The following is a 19,611-nucleotide window of genomic DNA, read 5'->3' as shown; positions in this document are numbered from 1 at the left end:
ATCTTACTCCCTGTCTCCGATCTGTGAAGAGTGTGAGTATTCAAAACACAAAGGTCCACAACATGAAAAAAACTTTTTGTACCACTTAACAGATTTACGTACAGATGCAACAGAGCTTAATAGCATATTGGAGTGGTCTACTGCTCCTGTTCCTACTTACAGTACCGAATGCTGCTGTTCTCTAGTTGTGAAGCCAGAGGAACAAGGCTGGACTTGTATACCAACTGTCAGCATACAGAGTATGTCCACGTTCAAGGTATGGCTTCATTAGTGTTGGCACAATATCACCAGATTTCCCCAAATTGTGGACTTCAATTTCTGTTGCTGTGCCTGTGTATACAATGAAATCCAATACATATCCAGTTTTACAGTCGCACAACACGAATGTTTTGATTCCAAATCTACTTCATTTTGAAGGAATGTATTGTTTAAAAGATAAGCGACCTTTGAACAATAATAGGCTTTCATCGACAGAGAGTATTCTGCATGGATTAAATGCACTGCGGAACGCCACATGAACTCTATCAATTATTTTACTAATTTTAAATAAACTGTCATCTTCACGATTGGCCGAGTTGTCACTAAAACGCAATATTCTCAAGAGTAGCATAAAACGGTCACGGGACATAACGTCGCCAAAAATTGGAGTACTCAGAAGTACATCTCTGGACCGATATTCCTTTATTCTCAACTTTTTAACACGAGCCATGAGAAGCCAAATACCAAGGAAGCTATACATTTCCTCAAAACCTGTATCTTTCCAGGTGCATAGTCGAGAACGAACTGATTCCGACGTATTTGCCAAGGAGAAAGTGAAAAATCGGTTCGTTTTAAGTGCTATAAATTTCAAGAGATCTTCTGATAGAAAAAGGACACTTGAATCAGGCGCTAGTTGGCAGTTATGTGCTGAAGATGAGTCATCAAATGCATGAAGTGCTTGGACTGAAATCAAGTTTTTGCTAATCAAATTTCTCATTCTCACTATAGCGTGAACTTTTACGGATCGATTCATCTCCACTTTCAGAATCTGAAGAAGAACTGTCCTGGTGAGCTCTACATGGAGGTGTATTACTACGAGATTCTTCTGGTGAATCTTCATTGTCAGTGCATTCATTGAAGATGCCACACTCACTGTCACTGTCACTCATTGTCAGTATCTCCAGTATCTCTCCATCAGTGCAAGGACGCCGATGTGACATTTGTCTGTGGAACTCCAAAGTGACAGCATTCTAAAACTCCTCATGAAACAGCAGATTGCTAAACGACACCAAACAAGCAGAATGCAGAAGATCACAAGAATCAGCTAGCACGAATGTCGAACAGCAACTGCGAAATCCGCAGCAGAGTGTTTCCCAGATAGCAGGGGCAGTGGCACAGAACAATAAATAGGGTAAATCCATCCCAGGGAGTTCACAGGACAAAAGGACTTGCGACAGGCCGGCATGCAGCCCTGAGCAGCTATTGACGTCTGCAGGCCCACAGGCAGTGGAACCGGTTGCGGTATAAGCTGTCGTTAGGATTAAGTACCGGCCAGGCGCCCGGCAAATGCCGTCTGCAGGGCCCACGGGAAAGCCCACAACGGGAAAGCACACAACGTCCACAGGCCCCGTGACAAGGTGGAGCGCCACGCCATATCATGTCTGCAGTACTCAAAGAGTTAATAAGTGATCAAATTTATTAGTTTCACATACCTCTTTAACTGATTCATTTTTGGTACAACTGGTGTATATTTTGGTATAGTCGTTTGTCTTTATATATTTTTTGCCATATAAACTTTAAATACCATCAATATCATCTTGAAACATTTCTAAATATGAGCCATTATATAATGGATACATTATTAATTCATAAATATCTGAATGGTATAAACCTAATGGGTGACCAATTTCGTGAACTAAAACTTCAAATAAATTTGTTTGATATTTTGGAGTATTTTTATCAATTTCCTTATCCCAAATCGCGTCTTTATACATGTGTATCTCCACAGGATCATTATTCGCATTTGGAAAAAATATATGATCTAACACATTGCCTTTTCCATCTAGAGTCTTTGAATACTGATGACCAGATATTTCATGTGGATGTACTCACCTTTTACTTGTAATTCAAATACCAGGATTTTTAATATAACGATCAAACTGATTATTAATATATTTTTGCTACAAACAGAATGCTGCCCCTTTTACTTCTAACATTTTCTTATTTGCTCCTTTATAATTCCATTTCATATTTTTCTTATTCCATTTATCCATACCAGTTCTATAACTACCAAATGAATCTTTTACACCACATCTAGGGCTGTTCATAAAATTTAAAGTTTCTTCACTTAACTCACCAGTTATCTCAAGATTGGGTGTTAATTGAAATAACGTTAAAGATTCTCTTAATAATCGTCACTCACCTGGGTAATTATTGTATGGTCCTGGTAATATTCTGTATCTAAATAAGCAAAATCATTCAAGTATTTAATTACTTTATTCTTGTCATCTGGTTGTAGCCTCCAGCTGGTGCTGAAACTATTGTTTTCAATAGCAAAACTATCTTCATTTATATAAAGCGTAACAAAACACTAACTTCGTGCTGAGTTCGTGACGTGTCATGGTTATTGTTGGTTGTTGTTGTAAGTTATTGAATGAAATCTTCTGAAATGTCTCCCAGACGAAAGCAAAATGAAAGTGAGCACAGGAGGAAGAGAATCGAGGAGGCTAGAGTTTCACGGGTTACCATACAATGACTACAGTGGTAAAACAGTTCCTGGAAAATCTATCAGTGCTGAAGAAAAGTTGTCAGTGATGTCGATAGCACAAACAAGAAATAACATTCCATTGTTTACCACGCCACTGTCTGTGGTAGAAGAGTTTGTGTCCAGAAACATGCTTTGCTCAGTCTTCACACTGTATCAAAGAAAGGTACTTTTCGTATTTGCTAGTTACTAGTTGACCTTTAATTCGCAAGGTGACTTCTCTCTAACGTATACCACGAGGTGGGGTCTCTGGAACCCCTATGTTTAAACCGAGATTTGAAGCAAAAATAATTTGAAATTTTTAATTAATGCTACATAATATTTATTTTTACAATTATTTACGTGTTGTTTAAATGCTTCTAGTTTATTTATTGCATGAAACAAAGCCTGTGGCATTTTACTAGTTATCACGCAGAAGCATGTAGTTTTGTGTGGTTCTTTTAGAAAGTACACATAAATAGAGTAATGAGTTTTACATTCTGAAAAATTATACAATTTCTGTAGCAAATAAATTTCCAAATAAAACTAAATTCCAGGGTTTAAATTTGCACATAAAAATTCCACCCAATAAGTACAAAAAGAAAGTTTGTCAAATTGACATTCATTGCTGGGAACTACATTTTTCTTATCAAAATTCAAAAAACATTCGATTTTAACAGACACTTTAAATATTTCATTGAAGAAACAGACAGATCCCCATCACAACTATCCTGAAGTTTTTCCTCTGAATAATACTCTTGTTCGATAGCAGAACTGTGATCACTAGTTAATGTCAAATCGTCGTCGTTTTCGTTTGTTTATTGATCTATATCACTGACGTCTTTCTCCATAGAGCAACTAACAAGTTCATCAAACTCGAGAAAGTTAAAAATGACACATTCTTGCCAACACATTCTGAGCTATACAGTACCATACTGAAGAAAACAGGTAAGTAGATCACGGGGTGCAGTCTGGAAGACTCCAACGCCCACACTGTGATCAAAAGTATCCAGACACCCCCAGAAACATACGATTTTCAAATTAGGTGTATTGCTCTACCAACTACTGCCAGGTTCCCTATATCAGCGACCTCAGTAGCCATTGAACATCGTGAGAGAGCAGAATGGGGTGCTCCGCACGACTCATGGACTTCGAACATGGTCAAGTGATTGGGTGTCAGTCGTGTATATGTCTGTATGTGAGATTTCCACACTGCTAAACATCCCTAGGTCCACTGTTTCCGTTGTGATAGTGAAGTGGAAACGTGAAGGGACACGTACAGCACAAGAGCGTACAGGCTGACCTCGTCTGTTGGCTGACAGAGGCCGCCAACAGTTGAAGAGGGTCAGAATGTGGAATAGGCAGATATCTATCCAGACAATCACTCAGTAATTCCAAACTCTATCAGGATCCACTGCAAGTATTATGACAGTTAGGCGAGAGGTGAGATAACTTGGATTTCATGGTTGAGCAGCTGCTCATAAGTCACACATCACGCCAGTAAATGCCAAACGACGCCTCGCTTGGTGTAAGGAGCGTAAACATTGGACGACTGAACATTCAAAAAACCTTGTGTGGAGTGACGAATCACGGTACACAGTGTGGCGATCCTACGGCAGGGTGTGGGTATGGCGGATGCCCGGTGACGTCATCTGCCAGCGTGTGTAGTGCCAACAGTGAAATTCGGAGGCGGTGGTGCTATGGTGTGGTCGTATTTTTCATGAAGGGGGCTTGCACCTCTTGTTGTTTTGCGTGGTGCTATCACAGCACAGGCCTAAATTGAGGTTTTAAGATATTCTTGCTTCCCACTATTGAAGAGCATCTTTCAACACGATCGAGCACCTGTTCACAATGCACGGCCTGTGGTGGAGTGGTTACACGACAACAACATCCCTGTAATGGACTAGCCTGCACAGAGTCCTGGCCTATATCCTATAGAACACCTTTGGGATGTTTTGGACGGCTAACTTCGTGACAGGCCTCACTGACCAACTTCGATACCTGTCCTCAGCGCAGCACACCATTTGGAATGGGCTGCCATTCTCCATGATACCTTCCAGCATCTGACTGAAAGTACAGGTGCGAGAGTGGAAGCTGTTATCAAGGATAAGTATGGGCCAACACCATATTGGATACCAGCATTACCAATGGGGGGCGCCACGAACTTGTAAGTCATTTTCAACCAGGTGTCTGGATACTTTTTATCAGATAGTCTACGTCAGCTCACCATATATCATGCAGTACAGAGATTATAATAGGTGCACAAGCAGTACCACTGGACTGTGTGGAAAAACTTTCTTCTCAGCTTATGAGTCAGGTACACATAAATATGTGCTGATGGCAGGTCGGTTGATTTGCTGAAAGTGACGAAACAGTTATGTCATCGGTCCTATCGCATTAGGGAAGGTTGAGTAAGGAAGTCGGATGCGCTCTTTGAAAGGAACCAGCCCAGCATTTGCCTGAAGCAATTTAGGGAAATCACAAAAATCTAAGTCAGGATGACCGGACTCTGGTTTGAACTGTCATCCCCCCAAACGCGAGTCCAGTGTGGTAACCACTGCACCACCTCATTCAGTCTCATGGCAGGATATGTGTTTAAAAAAAACATATGGTGCTATACGCACCACAGGTAGCGGCTGGTATACTACAGTTAGACTGTGAAGATATTCTCACGAGGTGGACGTTTACATGAGATGAAATGGAATTCCTGACACATATACCATCAACAAAAGGTGCAGGAACCAACTGTCCAATTATTTGCATCTGTATTTTACCCTACAGCAATCCATAGGCAACTAGACCTTCAGCATGACGTTGTTCCAATCTGTATTTGTTCAGAACGATTCAAAATCACTCCGCAAAAATATGGGTGCTTATGTGCCCACCCCCCTTTTCCCTTGGTCACATTGTTTTAAAGATACTGAGTTCGTCTTGGACGCCATAGGGCAGTACATCCACATCCTGGAGCCAACAGCAAAGAATCTGCACGACTTGCAGTCAGTGGTTCAGCACTCATGGATCAGCATGGCTGCTCAACCATTTTAGTATGTTGGGGAGTGCGTGATAAACGTTTTGCTGCTCTATTGGGGCCAAAGACAGTGTTAGTCATTTCTAGGTAGGTGTCTCTAATCCAGTTACCTGAGTGTGTATCTATTAATTAAACCTGACCGTTGACATAAAAAGTGTTAGATACTGATATCAGTTGTAGAAAAACAAATAACATTCACTCGTAGAACTTATTACTGCACTTAGATGTGTGTCTACATGTAACATATTATTGACTTCCACTCTATCATCAAGACATTTTAATAAATTGCATATTGAGGTATAAAAAATGTTATGTAATATAAAATAGTAGGAGTAACGAATGACAGACAGACGAAATTGGTAGGACATTCAGTACCTCTAACAATATGTGTGCAAAATCGACTATTTACAAAACACTGAATGCAATACCGTTGTAAGGGTGATGTCTGACACAGAGTGAATGAACAAGGAGTTTTAAATAAGTCTGGAAGAAGGTGCTAAAATGCCTTATAATTTTGTTCTACTGATACTGAAGTACTACATAGTGTCAACTGGCAGATGAGTGAAGACTGCAATTAATCATTCATTAAAAGCCAATCATAATATTGCAGTATGAATGTCTCAATGAGAAAGCCAAATATTTCTCCTAGCGCTCAGCTACTGTAATAGGGCTTAAACAAACCCCAACAACATGAATCATATAAGACAGACCTGAATCTCTGTAATCCATAAATATTGACACAGCCAGCGACAGTATTGCCAACAAATCCAAAAGAAAAAGACGAGGAAGAAGAATCACCACTAACAGCATCCAAAGGAAGAAGAGAGAGATTCATCATCTCGTGCACCACCTTACACACTAGGAACAGCACTGGAAACGGGTAACAAGAATACAAGATCCAGAGACCTATACATCAAAAAGAATCTGAAAAAGTAGTATAAAAATATTAACTAAAGCAAATGAAATAAACACAGAAACGTTTTACTAAAATCTGTGCTTCAGACAAGTTAGAAGGGACAGGACAGTGGGTTTTAGTAAATACCCTGATTCATCACTTGGATTTCTAAGCGGGCTTTCACGGGTCAGTTAGTATCTATCTTCAAACGTCTACCAATTCAGTTCTTTCAGCACCATCGTGACACTCTCCCATTGGTCAAAGAAACCTGTGACTCTGCCCTTCTTTGTATCCATTCCATATCCCTTGTTTGTCCTATGTAATATGGATTCCACACATTTGAGCAGTATTCTGGGATGTGTCACATGAGTGTATTGAATGCAATCTTCTTTGTAGAGTGATTGAATTTCCCCAGTATTCTACCAATAAACTGCGGTCTGGCACCTGCTTTACCTATAACTCAGACTGTGTGATCGTTCCATTTCGTATCCCTTCAGATTGTTACACCCAAGTATTTCTATGAGTAAACTGATTCCAACGGAGACTCGCTGATACTGCAGGCTTAGGATATCATGTCTTTTTGTTTGTAAAATTCAGTTTTACATTTATGAACATTTAGTGTGAGTTATCAGTCTTTTCTCCACTTTGAAATCTTATCAAGGTCTAACTGAATATTTGAGCAGCATTTCTCACGTGGTATTTCATTATAGATAACTGCTTCATGTGCGAAAAGTCTGGATTCACTATTAACATTGTATGTAAGATGATTAATATAAAACATTAACAGAAAATGTTTGTCATGTGCACCCTGCTATTGACTTTTTTACTAGCTGAACATCCTTGCTTGTGCTGTTAAGTTATGATTCTTGGGCTACCAGTGTGGTGGCGCTTTTGCAGCACCACAAGAACGATTTAATCATGCACACAGCTCACAGCAGTGGCTGTCTGCTCAAGGGGCTGTTGACTGGTGGTCGACAGTGAGTTGACCACTGAACACAGCTATACCTGGAGTCGTGTCTTGTGCCAAGGTGAAATGGCGAGTTGCTCCCTATATTTGGATTGCTGATGTTTACTTCGTGGACTGCGCCTTCGACTACTGAAAAATTCAGCCTCACTTTCTCTGCGAGGTGACGAGGCTATACACTGCAGTTGGGTTGGAGAGTTCCCTGCTGCCGTGGTTGGTAGATGTGGTAACATACATCATCCGTAATTGACTTTAGCTCCATATTTGGCGGGCATTAATATGTTAGTGACAGTTCGTGAGACTAACTTTGTCAACATTAAGTGTCGTTTGTTCTTCTTGCCTGATCATTACTCTGGGATTAATCTGACCGCTGCGTGAGAAGTGGATCAACATCCTGGACTTCATTTAGCCTAATGCTCATTTGATTGTATTTCTCACTTTGCACTGTTCGTGGATGCATTTGTAAATTTAACTATTTCGTATTGCTGAAGTTAAACGCTTCCACTTAAGTTTAATACGTATGTTCTCTTCCCACGACTTTTTCGGAGACGCATCTGTGCGCGTTCACTTGCTATCTGATTCACGTCGTAAGTGTATATTTTGGAACAGATACTGGTTCTATACTGTGTGCATGGAAGCTGTCAGTGACGCCTTTTCGCAATTTACAAGTTTGTAGTCTGGTGTCACAGACTATTCTCCTTACTTGCTGCGAGTTACAATTTTACTTAATTTTAATTTGCGCTATTAGTGAATGTATTAGCCAACGTAAAAATAGGCTGTAATTAATTTAAATACTTCTGTTGGTTTAGTGCCTGTGGCCTAAAAACGACTTCTGTCGCTAATTAATTTAAATACTTCCGTTGGTTTAGTGCCTGTGGCCTAAAAACGACTTCTGTCGCATTTTCACATGTCACTGTTGTGATTAAAGGACCTGCATGTTTTGTCATTCGCTTTCTATGTGAATCTTATTTGTATTCTGTGGGTTATAGAACCTGTTCTGAATAAAGGAACTGCTGGGCTCCTGAAAGTAAATCTGTTGTTGACAGTTGAAAAGTCTAATTTCCATTACAGCATTTTACTCCGTTCGCTTCTCAGACATGTGTAAATTATTTTACTTTAAGATATTTTTATTGCTGTTTTCTTCACAGAGGGGTGCAGCACCCTCATGATTCAATTATTGGTTTTGTCCATTACAGGAAATTTTGCTAAAATCTTTGTTAAATGCCTGTACAGTTATCAGAATTGAAAGACTTGTTTTCATATTGCTGATCATTATAATCAAATGTTTGTGGCTAATCAATTATACATGTTTTGAAACTTGTAAGATAGGCCTCTGTGGTTAACAAATAACACCGGCCAACAAATTTTTTCGAACTCTCAGCTGTATGAGATTTTTTTTACTGACACTTAATATTTTTGACATGATGTTTTCGAATTTGAAATAGGTTTTACTCTCCATGCACTGGTTTTCATGCAATTAGAACTTTTCTATTTCAGCCATATGCAGTCAGAGTAATAACTTACATGTTTATGTTAACGGCAGGGTTAAGATGTTCTATCCTTTTGTTTCAGATCTGAATTCATTTCATCATGGCTACAGAGAGATATCAAGTCATGATCTTCCAGACAGTTTCTGTTACATATATAGAAAGTACACTCTTATTCGTAAAAGATGCACTATAACATGCTTTGTGAAGCAAGCTGATAAAACATACTTTGCGCTTACAATTGGTTGCCAGGAGAAAGCATGGATACCACATTCTATATGTCACTAACTTGAGGAAATGCTGCATGACTGGACGGAAAGAAAGCATAAGGATTTTACCTCTTGGAATCTCCCTGTCCTGACAAGAACCACAGGTACCTGAAGTTACCTCTACACCTGTTAATGATTCTCTATAGAAGATAACGTATTGTGCCGTCCTCACTAAGAAATGCAGTAACACCAATCTTTCTTGATATTCCATATGAACATAATTTCGATGATAATCATATGCAGTGTACTGTGTCAAATGCCTTTTGGACGTCAAGATAAGCTTCCTTGATCTATGGCTTTCGAGATGTCATGCGAGAAGAGCGCGAATTGAGTTTTACGTGGTGTATGCTTTCGGATTCCACACTGGTTGTCATGGAGGAGTCCATTCTGTTCGAGATATCTCGTTACAGTTGAGCGCAGAATATGTTCTAAGATTATACAACAAATTGATGTCAAGGATACTGAACAGCAGTTTGTGGATCACTTCTGCTGCCCTTGTAGTAGGTGGGTGTAACCTTGGCTTTCTTCCAACTACCAAACACAGTTTCTTGTTTGAGGTATACTCAATATATTCTTTTTTAAAGAGGTGCTAACTCAGCCGCAAATTCGGTATACAATGTCATACCGATTTCATCATGTCCTGGAGATCTGTTCAATTTTAACGACTTTGGCCGTTTCTCAGCACCACTTTGCAGTGGTGTGAGAATTAAACTGGGGCATTACTTCTGGTTTTCCTTTGTAAAGAAACATCTGAAAATGGAGTTAAACATTTCTATTTTTGCTGTGCTTCCCTCAGTTTAAGTTACTGTCTCATCTGTGACTATATGAAACAAACTTCATTGCCACTAGCAGCCTTTACATGTGACCAGAATTTCTTCAGGTTTTGTGAAAGATCTATTGACAATATTCCCCTACAGTTGTCACTTAATGGTCACACATTGTGCTCTTGACAGCCAAACGCATTTCATTCAGTATCCATCTATAGCCCTGTGCTTTGTTTTATATCTATTATGCAGTAGTCTCTGTTATTCATTATGACATGAAAGTAAATCATCTTGAAAAATATCCTACTATGCCTGAAACACATACAGTGTCAGTTCATGAAGATTGCTGGCAAGAGACTGGTATTAAAACATACATCTTCGCTTCACATTCTGTACAAATCCTGCATGTGACAAATCAAGGGATTTGGCCCATCAATCAAGGATCTGTGCACTTCTCAAGGTGTTTGTGGTGTGTACTGGATTGGGGATGGGGTCTTGCATTGTCCTGAAGAAAATTTGATATTGTGTCTTGGCCATGGAGAGAATGACAACAGTCTTCACCATTTTTGCCTATATGTTGGAAAGCATTCAGCTTCAGTTCCACAATAAGCTGTTGTTACACCCAATGTCATGTCCCACCCACACAACATTTTGAAGAGTTGGAGAGGTATTGGTATCAAGGATTGCTGTTTCCTGTGACCTTTCAACACATTGTCTACGAATACATTGCCATCAATATGACCACCATAAGCAGGCATGACACTCATCGCTATACACCACAGAATGCCATTCAATGTCCCAGTTGGCTCTGGCTCTACACCATGCAAGTCTATGTTGACTGTTGCATGGTGTTAGCGGTAAATGACGCATTGCCACTCGAAATCTCAATCCAGCTTTCCGTAATCTATCTCCAATGGCTCATGGTGAGATACTGCCTGATTTTCAACTCTTGCCATCTATCTATTTGTCAGAGTCAGTCTAACACTCCCAAGATCTACTCATAGTGTAGTATCACACTATGTACAATCACAGTGTTGTCTGGGGTCCTCCTCATCACTACTATTTCTGACGTTGTTGCACTGCAGAGAACTGTCTGTGCAGTCCATCAATATGATGGTCCCATGTCACCCATACTAACGATTCAAACTTTCTCCAAACCTGAAAGATGGTGATAAGCAGCGTATGCACATCCTCTTGGCATACTCTGGTGCGATCAATACCTGCAAAATTTCAGTTTTTAGATACACAGAAAAGCCACGGTCTACTCACACTATTCTTCGTCTGTAAGACTGGCTTTTTCAGTGCCGGTGCTGAAGAGAAGCTTACATAAGGGTGAAGTTTTTATCAGCAAATCCAACAGGAATGGAAATACCTGAGTATGAGTTTTGGTAGCAGTCAACATATTCATAATGTAGCACTTCCCAGTTCCATCAGTGTAGCACTCACTGCTCTGTTGCAAGTGATGAATCTATCTACAATGAAGTGTTTTCTGGAGAATAAAAAAAGAAAAACTGTTGCCCAAATACTCAGTAAGATTTCAAACTGATGCAAAGATTGGCAACTTGCTTTAAACCTTCAGAAATGTGATATTATTCAATATGTAAAACGAGAAAAATATAGTGTGCTATGACTACAGTATCAGTTAATAGCAACTAGAATCAGCCAAGTCATACAAAGGCTTGAGTATACGTGAGTGAAGCTGGTGACAAACATAGGATTATCTGTCCGATACTGAATATATACAAAGAACAGTGACACGAACTGTTACAGACTTGATGAAAAGCTCTCGGGCTTCCCAATGGATAGCAGCGTTAAAATACCATCACGTTTGAAAGAGTGTCATTGGTATCGGTATTCATCATATCTGGTTGAAATGTAAACTAGTTTGTTTGACACATTGTAGAGCGTCACGGAGATGCAGAAAGTCTTGAACTTTCAGACACTTGAAACAAGACGCCAACTATTCCTCGAAATCGTGCTTACAAAGCTTCAATAAGTTATATTACGTGAGAAATTTAGGAACGTACTACAATAGCCTACGTATCGCTCTCATAGAGACCGCAAAGACAAGGTTAGGCTAATTATAGCGCCCACAGAGATGGTTCGCTAATTGTTATTCCCACGTTCTATATACGAATGGGATGGGAAGAAAACCTCATTGCATTGCTATGTACAGTAGAACCCCTCTAATCCGACCTTGGATTTTCCGTCACTTTGGTTAGTGCGACCATGCTCAGCCTCACGAGCCTGCACCGACTTGTCACTGACTGGACACCTGTCGGGCCATTGTTGCGGTGTCTGTCGTTGCGCATATTGCTATACTCTACATTCTTGTGCAGTTTTGTCCTTTGTTTGGATTAAAAAACGTCGTTGTTTGCTTTATTCAGTATTCTCTACAATACTTATTACTGTAGATTTATTGTGTGTACAGTTGTCTGTTTCTCAACATGTCTGGATTCAAATATAAACACGTAACTCTTTCACTAAATGAAAAATTAGCAGTGCTACAAAGACTGGACGAAGGAGAATCGCTCCAAAAAATTGCAAAGGAACTGGATGTAGCTATTACGACAATTAAGGATTGGAGGAAGAATCGGAAAGACATTGAATCCTACACAGTTACGATTGATGGTGAAAAGACTCTGAATAATCGCAAAACATTAAAAAAGGCTAAACTCGAATTGCTTGATAACGCATTGTGTATGTAGTTTTGTCAAGAAAGAAGGAAAGGAACGCCAATATCCGGGCCAATTCTCCAAGAAAAAGCGATAGTCTTGCACAAAAAACTGGAAGCCGAAAGTAAATTTGCTGCCAGTAAAGGCTCGATTGATCGTTGGAAAACCCGTCATGGTGTCCGATTTGTTTCTATTTCTGGTGAAAAACTATCTACCGATGCTGCAGCTGCTAAGGAGTTTTCTGTTTCATGAAATTATAGAAGAAAATGAACTGTTGCCCTGCGAAGTGTATAACATCAACAGGAACTTAAAAATGTTGCCAACAAAAACGCTAACAGCTTCAAATGAATCTGTGGTAGGCACGAGACTTAGAATAACAGTCAGTCCTTGTAGCGACTCAGATGGTAGCCACAATCTCCACTTGTTCGTCATTGGCAAATCTAAGAAGCCAAGAGCATTTAAAAATATAAACTTCCTTGCCGGTTTACCACAATCAAAAATCTGGACTGCAACCTAAAGACTTGAAGCAAAAAAATCTGCCTGTTCGTGCTCTACTGCTGTTGGATAACGCACCATCACATACATCTGAGGAAGATTTGGTGAAAAGGGACATAAAAGCTCTCTTTCTGCTTCCTAATGTAACCTCACTCACCAAACCAATGGATCAGGGCGTTATCGAATGGTTAAAAAGGCGATATCGCAGAAAGTATATCAGCTCAATCTTGGAAAAATCTGGAGGAGGTCATAACTTATTTGAGGCAATGAAATACCTGAACATCAAAGATGTTATCTACACAATAGCTGCTGCATGGGATGAACTGAAACCTGACACACTGCGGAAATCGTGGCGTAAGCTTTGGCCACAAGTTATGACTGAAAATGAGCATACCAAAGATGAGCAAAGCAATGACGCCCTATAAATCGTTACAGATCTACAAACTCTGGAGTCGAACGTCCCTGCGAATGAAGTTGAAGAGTGGACCAACGAACGTGACAAAGACTGACGCTTTTGAAGAGCTCAATGACGACCAGATTGCTGCCTCTGTTAGCCAGGAAACTGTGAATGAGGACTCGGACAGTGAAGACAAACCCCCTACCCGGATTTCACACAATGATGCAAAAAACGCTTTTGCCCTCGCCCTTCAGTACGTCGAGCAGAATCCAACTCCAATGGACGTTTTGTGGATAAAAAAATTGAGGGACACTGCAACGAAAACTAGAATAACATCTGCTTAACAAAAATGTATCACTGACTTTTTTCCAAGTAATTTGTTTTCATTTTTACTGTAAAAACAATGCATACAGTATAATCATTTCTTAGTTTATACATACAGTAGTTTATTTCTTTGTAAAAAATAACTTTTTTATATACAGTGCTATAAACATTTCTTAGTTTACAGTGTATGTCGTTAATACGTTATTAAGTACAGACAGTACTGTAATTTGTTTGTCGTTTTTCCTTTTAAAACCAATACATATTAAAGTGTGTGTGTAGACGTTTTTCAGTTAATGTATTGTTTAACACTCTGTAAAAAAAACGTCTTTTTATATTACTGTAGACGTCTTTTAGTTCTTAAATCGTTTAATTTTTTGTACTAAATGTCTTTTTATATTTTTTGCAATAAATATTACGTTTTTCGGATAATCCGACCCTTTTTCGTTCCGACCATGTTCCCGCTCCCAAAGGTGACGGATTAGAGGGATTCTACTGAGCTTCACAAATTGCTTCTGTAGATGCAGATGATGATTGTAATCTTCAATCGATCTGAAATGTCGATGGCTACTTCGACCTTATGTTTGTAAACAAAGCAATCAGCATCACACAAACTGAAATGCGTGGAATACGTACAGTTTTTAACCCTCCCTGGCGAAGGTACGGAATGTGAATATTTCTTCACGCAGTTGGTATGTTTCGCACGTATTACTTTTTCCAGCCCTACCAGTTTAATACACAACAAGCAGCAAGAAAAGGAAAAACCTAAAATGAACTAGAAACCCGATATACGTAAATAAATCGTTTTTATCCATCAAAATGATAGTATAACATAAAAGTGAGTTTTTCATTCTCCCAGGTAGTGATTTATATTCGTTTCTTGTGTGCTGGATATAAGGGTGTAAGTACACACACTCTTGCATAGGTGTAAGTAAGTTTATTGCATTACAATAATAAAATTACAATAATAAGTACAACAATAAGTACAATAATAAAATACAATAATAAAATTTAATAAGGATTAAATCTCGTATAAAGTACCAAATAAAAAAAATCAGATGGCATGATATTGTTATGGTATGACAGCTTTAAGATTGTTTACACACATTCGCTGCTGCAGAAATAACTGGACTGTGGCTCAAACGTACCTGCACTAGTGCACTAAATTAACGTTTGAAGTAATATTAAGAATATAAAGTTATGTCTCTAAATCACACAGAGAGAGCAAAATAATGCTAATTGCAAATATAGGATGCAATATCACATTCCTTCTTTGAATGCCGGAAAATTGATGAATTTGTTTTGCGTATAGTTGAGAAGTGCTGAAGAAATTGACCACAGCTAAAATTGAAGATCATTAACACCAACCCAACATATGAATTTCCATATATGTAGGTAGGTCACAATGAATGTTCATTTCAGCTTGTGGGTCATCTGTGTCTAAGACATTTTAGGTCATTAGAACCTACCGTTACCGAATTCGTATGTGCCAGGTTTTCCGGTTTTCCCAGAAGATTTCCGGAATTTTGATTTCGAACTTAACATAATGATAATGTCGGATATGATGACATCTGTGCGCAAACAGAAAGAGAAAACAACACACAATATATCTTTCTTATCTATATTATACTGACAGAGTCTTCCTAGGCATAGCGCAAGGTCTAGGTGTGGTTGGAAGGTGAATTTATGTTTGTGAGTTGACAAAGTGATAGCGAGCGCGTCAGTTAATTTGTGAAGTGTACCTCACACACTACAAAGGAAGAATATTTCTGAAGAGTTTAGAGAGGCTGAGCGGAAGTCATATTTGCATATTGCACTGCTTTTGTAACAGTTCTGTCGAGGTATTGGAGCGTGTGAAAACTGATACACCCCCAATTTTAGTGATGAGGATTATAAAGGTAAAAACTGGGCAAAAATTTATTTAAGATGAATTTAAATTTATGTACAATGGAACTTGAAAGGTATAATTAGGTAAGAACAGTGTGGAAAAGAAGTTCAGAATACCTTTCTTTGTGAGATGTTTTGATTTAGAAAAGACTTTTGTAATGTAGAGTGACCTAAATGATGGAAATTCTAAAGTGCATGTTATTGGCCTACAGTTTCTGTGACTGGAAAATAATACCTCAGCGTTTTTAGAAGAAAAAATAGTACAGCAGAATTACTGGTGTGAATAAACTATTCAGCTTTTCTCAAATCATTAATACATACTTCAAAATAGACAATGAGAAAATATTGGTACATTACAAAGGACCAATGAAGGCAAACACGAATGTGAATGGGGAGAATAAGACACAAGTACCCAGCATTACATACTTGGGTACCAGAACACTTGAGGATGCCACATACAGGAAGCATATTAATGAAAACTACAAACTGTACAAGCTAAATAAACATGCAACAGGAAGAAGAAATGATCTTGGATATCAGTAAATGGGAGTTCTATGTGAAAATATTAGAAACACTAACCTCTGACTCTGGGGGGAAAAAAATATTTTTATCAAGAGCCCTGAAAATATTATGTTCAGAGTAATAAATCAAGCTTTCAGTAATTACAAAGAGAAAAGACTTTTTTCATAACTGTTACAACTATGTTAATTCCAGGAGGACGTAAGTGTTTATAGGCATTACACTTCACAATAAACATCGAGGCAAAATGTAGCATTAACTGAAGCTTACAGTATAGCTTCAACAACTCACAACCAAATTGTCACCTTCCAATCTAATCTAGGCCTTGAGCTAAACTATTTCTCCGTATTTCACAACAATTAAGATTTATTATTTACATTTGTAGGCTTTGCCAACTTGCAAGCGAATTGTCACCTTCATGCACAACCTATACCTTGGGCTACACTACAGATGATTCCGTCGCCATAAAGTGCATTCCAGAAAAGAATATGGGCAAAAATAAAATATTGTTAGTATTTTGTTTTTGCTTCCTGTTTGCACATGTGTGATATCAAATGCTATGACATCACTATGTCATTGCATAAAGCCTCTGATGCCAGTATATTTTCCACACTTTCAAAACCATGGAGAAATTCATCATGTTGCATCATTACCACTCATGACAAGATTGATAAAAAAGGTGAGCTATAATAATTACATAAGACAGCTATAATTTGATGTGGAAATAGGATGCTGCACCACCAGGTGCAGTAAAATCAAGTCATGTTCTGATTAGAAAAGAGAATGGGATGACCCAGCATTCGTAGTCAGCAATTTTTCACTATGTAGCAGATGTCAATTATAAAATGGCATAAAATGTGTCTGTGATATCAGAAGTACCAGTACCTGATGAACTAATGGGTCCCTGTGCTTCTGATATCTCAGGAGTGTTCTATGCTATTTTATGAGGGTAATCCCAAAAGTAAGGTCTCCTATTTTTTTATAAGTACATAGACCTGTTTATTTCTACAATGTTTTACATCAGTTTACAGCTTGAACATTTAGCTATTTTTTGACATAATCACGATTTATGTCGATGCATTTTTTTAGACGCTGTGGCAGTTTTTGTATGCCCATCTCATACCAGCTCGCCGCCATCCTGTTCAGAAAGTTATGAACTTCTTCTAACACCTAGTCGTCAGAGCTGAATCACTTTCCGACCAAGTGTTCTTTTAACCTAGAGAACAGATGATAGTCACTTGGTGCCAAGTCAGGACTATAGGGTGGGTGGGTGATTATGTTCCACTGAAACTGTTGCAGGAGAGCAACGGTTTGCCGAATGATGTGTGGGCGAGCATTATCATGGAGAGTGTGTACGCTGTTACTCAACATTCTTCTTCTCCAGTTCTGAACTGCTTGTTTCAGTTTGAAAGAGTCTCACAGTACCTGTCAGCATTAATTGTGGTCCCGGTGATTCAGCTCCGATGACGAGGTGAAAGAAGAGGTTCATAACTTTCTGAACAGCATGGCAGCAAGCTGGTATGACATGGGCATACAAAACCTGCCACAGCACCTACAAAAATGCATTGACGTAAATCGTAATTATGTCAAAAAATAGCTAAATGTTCAAGCTTTAAACTGATGTAAAACATTGTAGAAACAAACAGGTCTATGTACTTATAAAAAAATAGGAGACATACTTTTGGGATTACCCTTGTATAATTGTGGTCCACAACATAGCAAAAAATTGCTGACTATGAACACTGGATTCTGTTTTCTGATCAAAACATGACTTGTTTTATTGCAGCTGATGATGCAGCTAAAATGCTGCAAAACTGGTCATACTTATAAATGAAACGTTTACATCTGAAGTGATTTTATCTTCAAAATAATGTATCCAGGCTGTGGTGGCCCTGAATACAAAGTCTTCTGTGGAAATGTATGGTTATGTCATATTGATGATAACGAACATACCGACAACAGTGTTGCTTCTTCCTGCAATTTAACAGATAAATTATGGCTTACCTGCTATAACTGTCTGTCTCTTTGGACTGTTCAGCATCAGATGTTTCAAGAGCTGCATGTCTGAATTTCTCAGGTACAGGGGGAAGGGCTACAGACGAGTAACAGAGGTACTGCAGTTGAGTCCAGAGTTGTGTATTGACCCCAAAGACATGGGTAATTTAGAGGTAGATCTTATGATGTGGGGATGGACAGTAATCCACAATTCTGAACTACTATTGACACAACCAAGCTATCCACAGCAAAAGAACACACGAAATTAGTGCTAAGAGTTTGTTCCAGCCATTAGGGAAAATTAGTAGGTGTGTCGGGAGGGTTGTAAGATACCTCAAACATAATGTGTGTAAATACTAATTTTATGTGTATAAATTGTAGGTATATTGTATATGATTTTGCTGACAAAATCCACACAATGTAAATTGTTAGATGGATTAATAAAGAAATCAATCAATCAATAAATAAAAAAAAACATTTTAAAGGAAGTAAGTAAGCAGTTACTGAGCCATGAGAGTAATGGAGAAGAGAATGAGTACGGACACATGAATGCAATGATTGTTGCTGACAAATGGATGTGTCCTGTTTTCAGGACCAGTGACTGAAAGTTGTATCTCTGATTACAGAAATGGTGCAAATCTTCTAGAAGTATGACCAGATTCCTATCACGAATTTCCCATAGACATCTGACTTCTGGGTACTGAAGTATAGCAGCTAAGGTGGTGCAGACTTGCACACCTGTGTTAATGATGTACTGAAACCAACTGATAACGACTAGATACTGCTTTATAGTGGGGCTTTGGATCATGTTTCTTTCAGTTATATTTCCTCAGTGGAAACACTGGAGTGATTACTCCTGTAAAGAGTAGTTTTTGGTAGCCAGCTTGACCAGGAGGCATTATTGATCCTTACGGAGGTATTTCAGGTAGAGTGGTAGTGGAGACACCCTGGCGTTTAGGATGATCATTCTGTGGTGGCACCCATCCAACGTGTGGCAGCAAAGCAAGTTTGAATGCAATGGCACATGTCTTCCTGTTAAATGAACACATCATCTTGGGACTATTTTACTAAACTGATGTCCAGAAATGTTAAAGATGTTTGAACCTGATCATCCTGTTGTCCCCTTCCTTGGCAACATGTGTCAGTCAGTTCAGAATCTTGGCAAAATTACTTTTTATGGGAAATTTGCCTAT

General features: G+C 38.8%; 1 protein-coding gene across 1 annotated transcript in view; it reads left to right on the top strand.

The window, feature by feature from the left end:
* Window positions 1-14,578: 14,578 nt before the first annotated feature.
* Window positions 14,579-19,611, top strand: part of LOC126297916 (methionine aminopeptidase 1D, mitochondrial) — a 115,793-nt gene continuing 110,760 nt past the window's right edge. Inside the window, exon 1 of the mRNA XM_049989232.1 lies at window positions 14,579-14,677. Within this exon, the coding sequence (XP_049845189.1) occupies window positions 14,598-14,677 (80 nt within the window). The 5' untranslated portion in view covers window positions 14,579-14,597. The remainder of the gene's footprint in view (window positions 14,678-19,611) is intronic.

Source organism: Schistocerca gregaria, chromosome X (genome assembly GCF_023897955.1).
Source record: "Schistocerca gregaria isolate iqSchGreg1 chromosome X, iqSchGreg1.2, whole genome shotgun sequence".
Lineage (NCBI taxonomy): Eukaryota > Metazoa > Arthropoda > Insecta > Orthoptera > Acrididae > Schistocerca > Schistocerca gregaria.
This window is presented reverse-complemented; position numbering and strand designations above follow the sequence as displayed.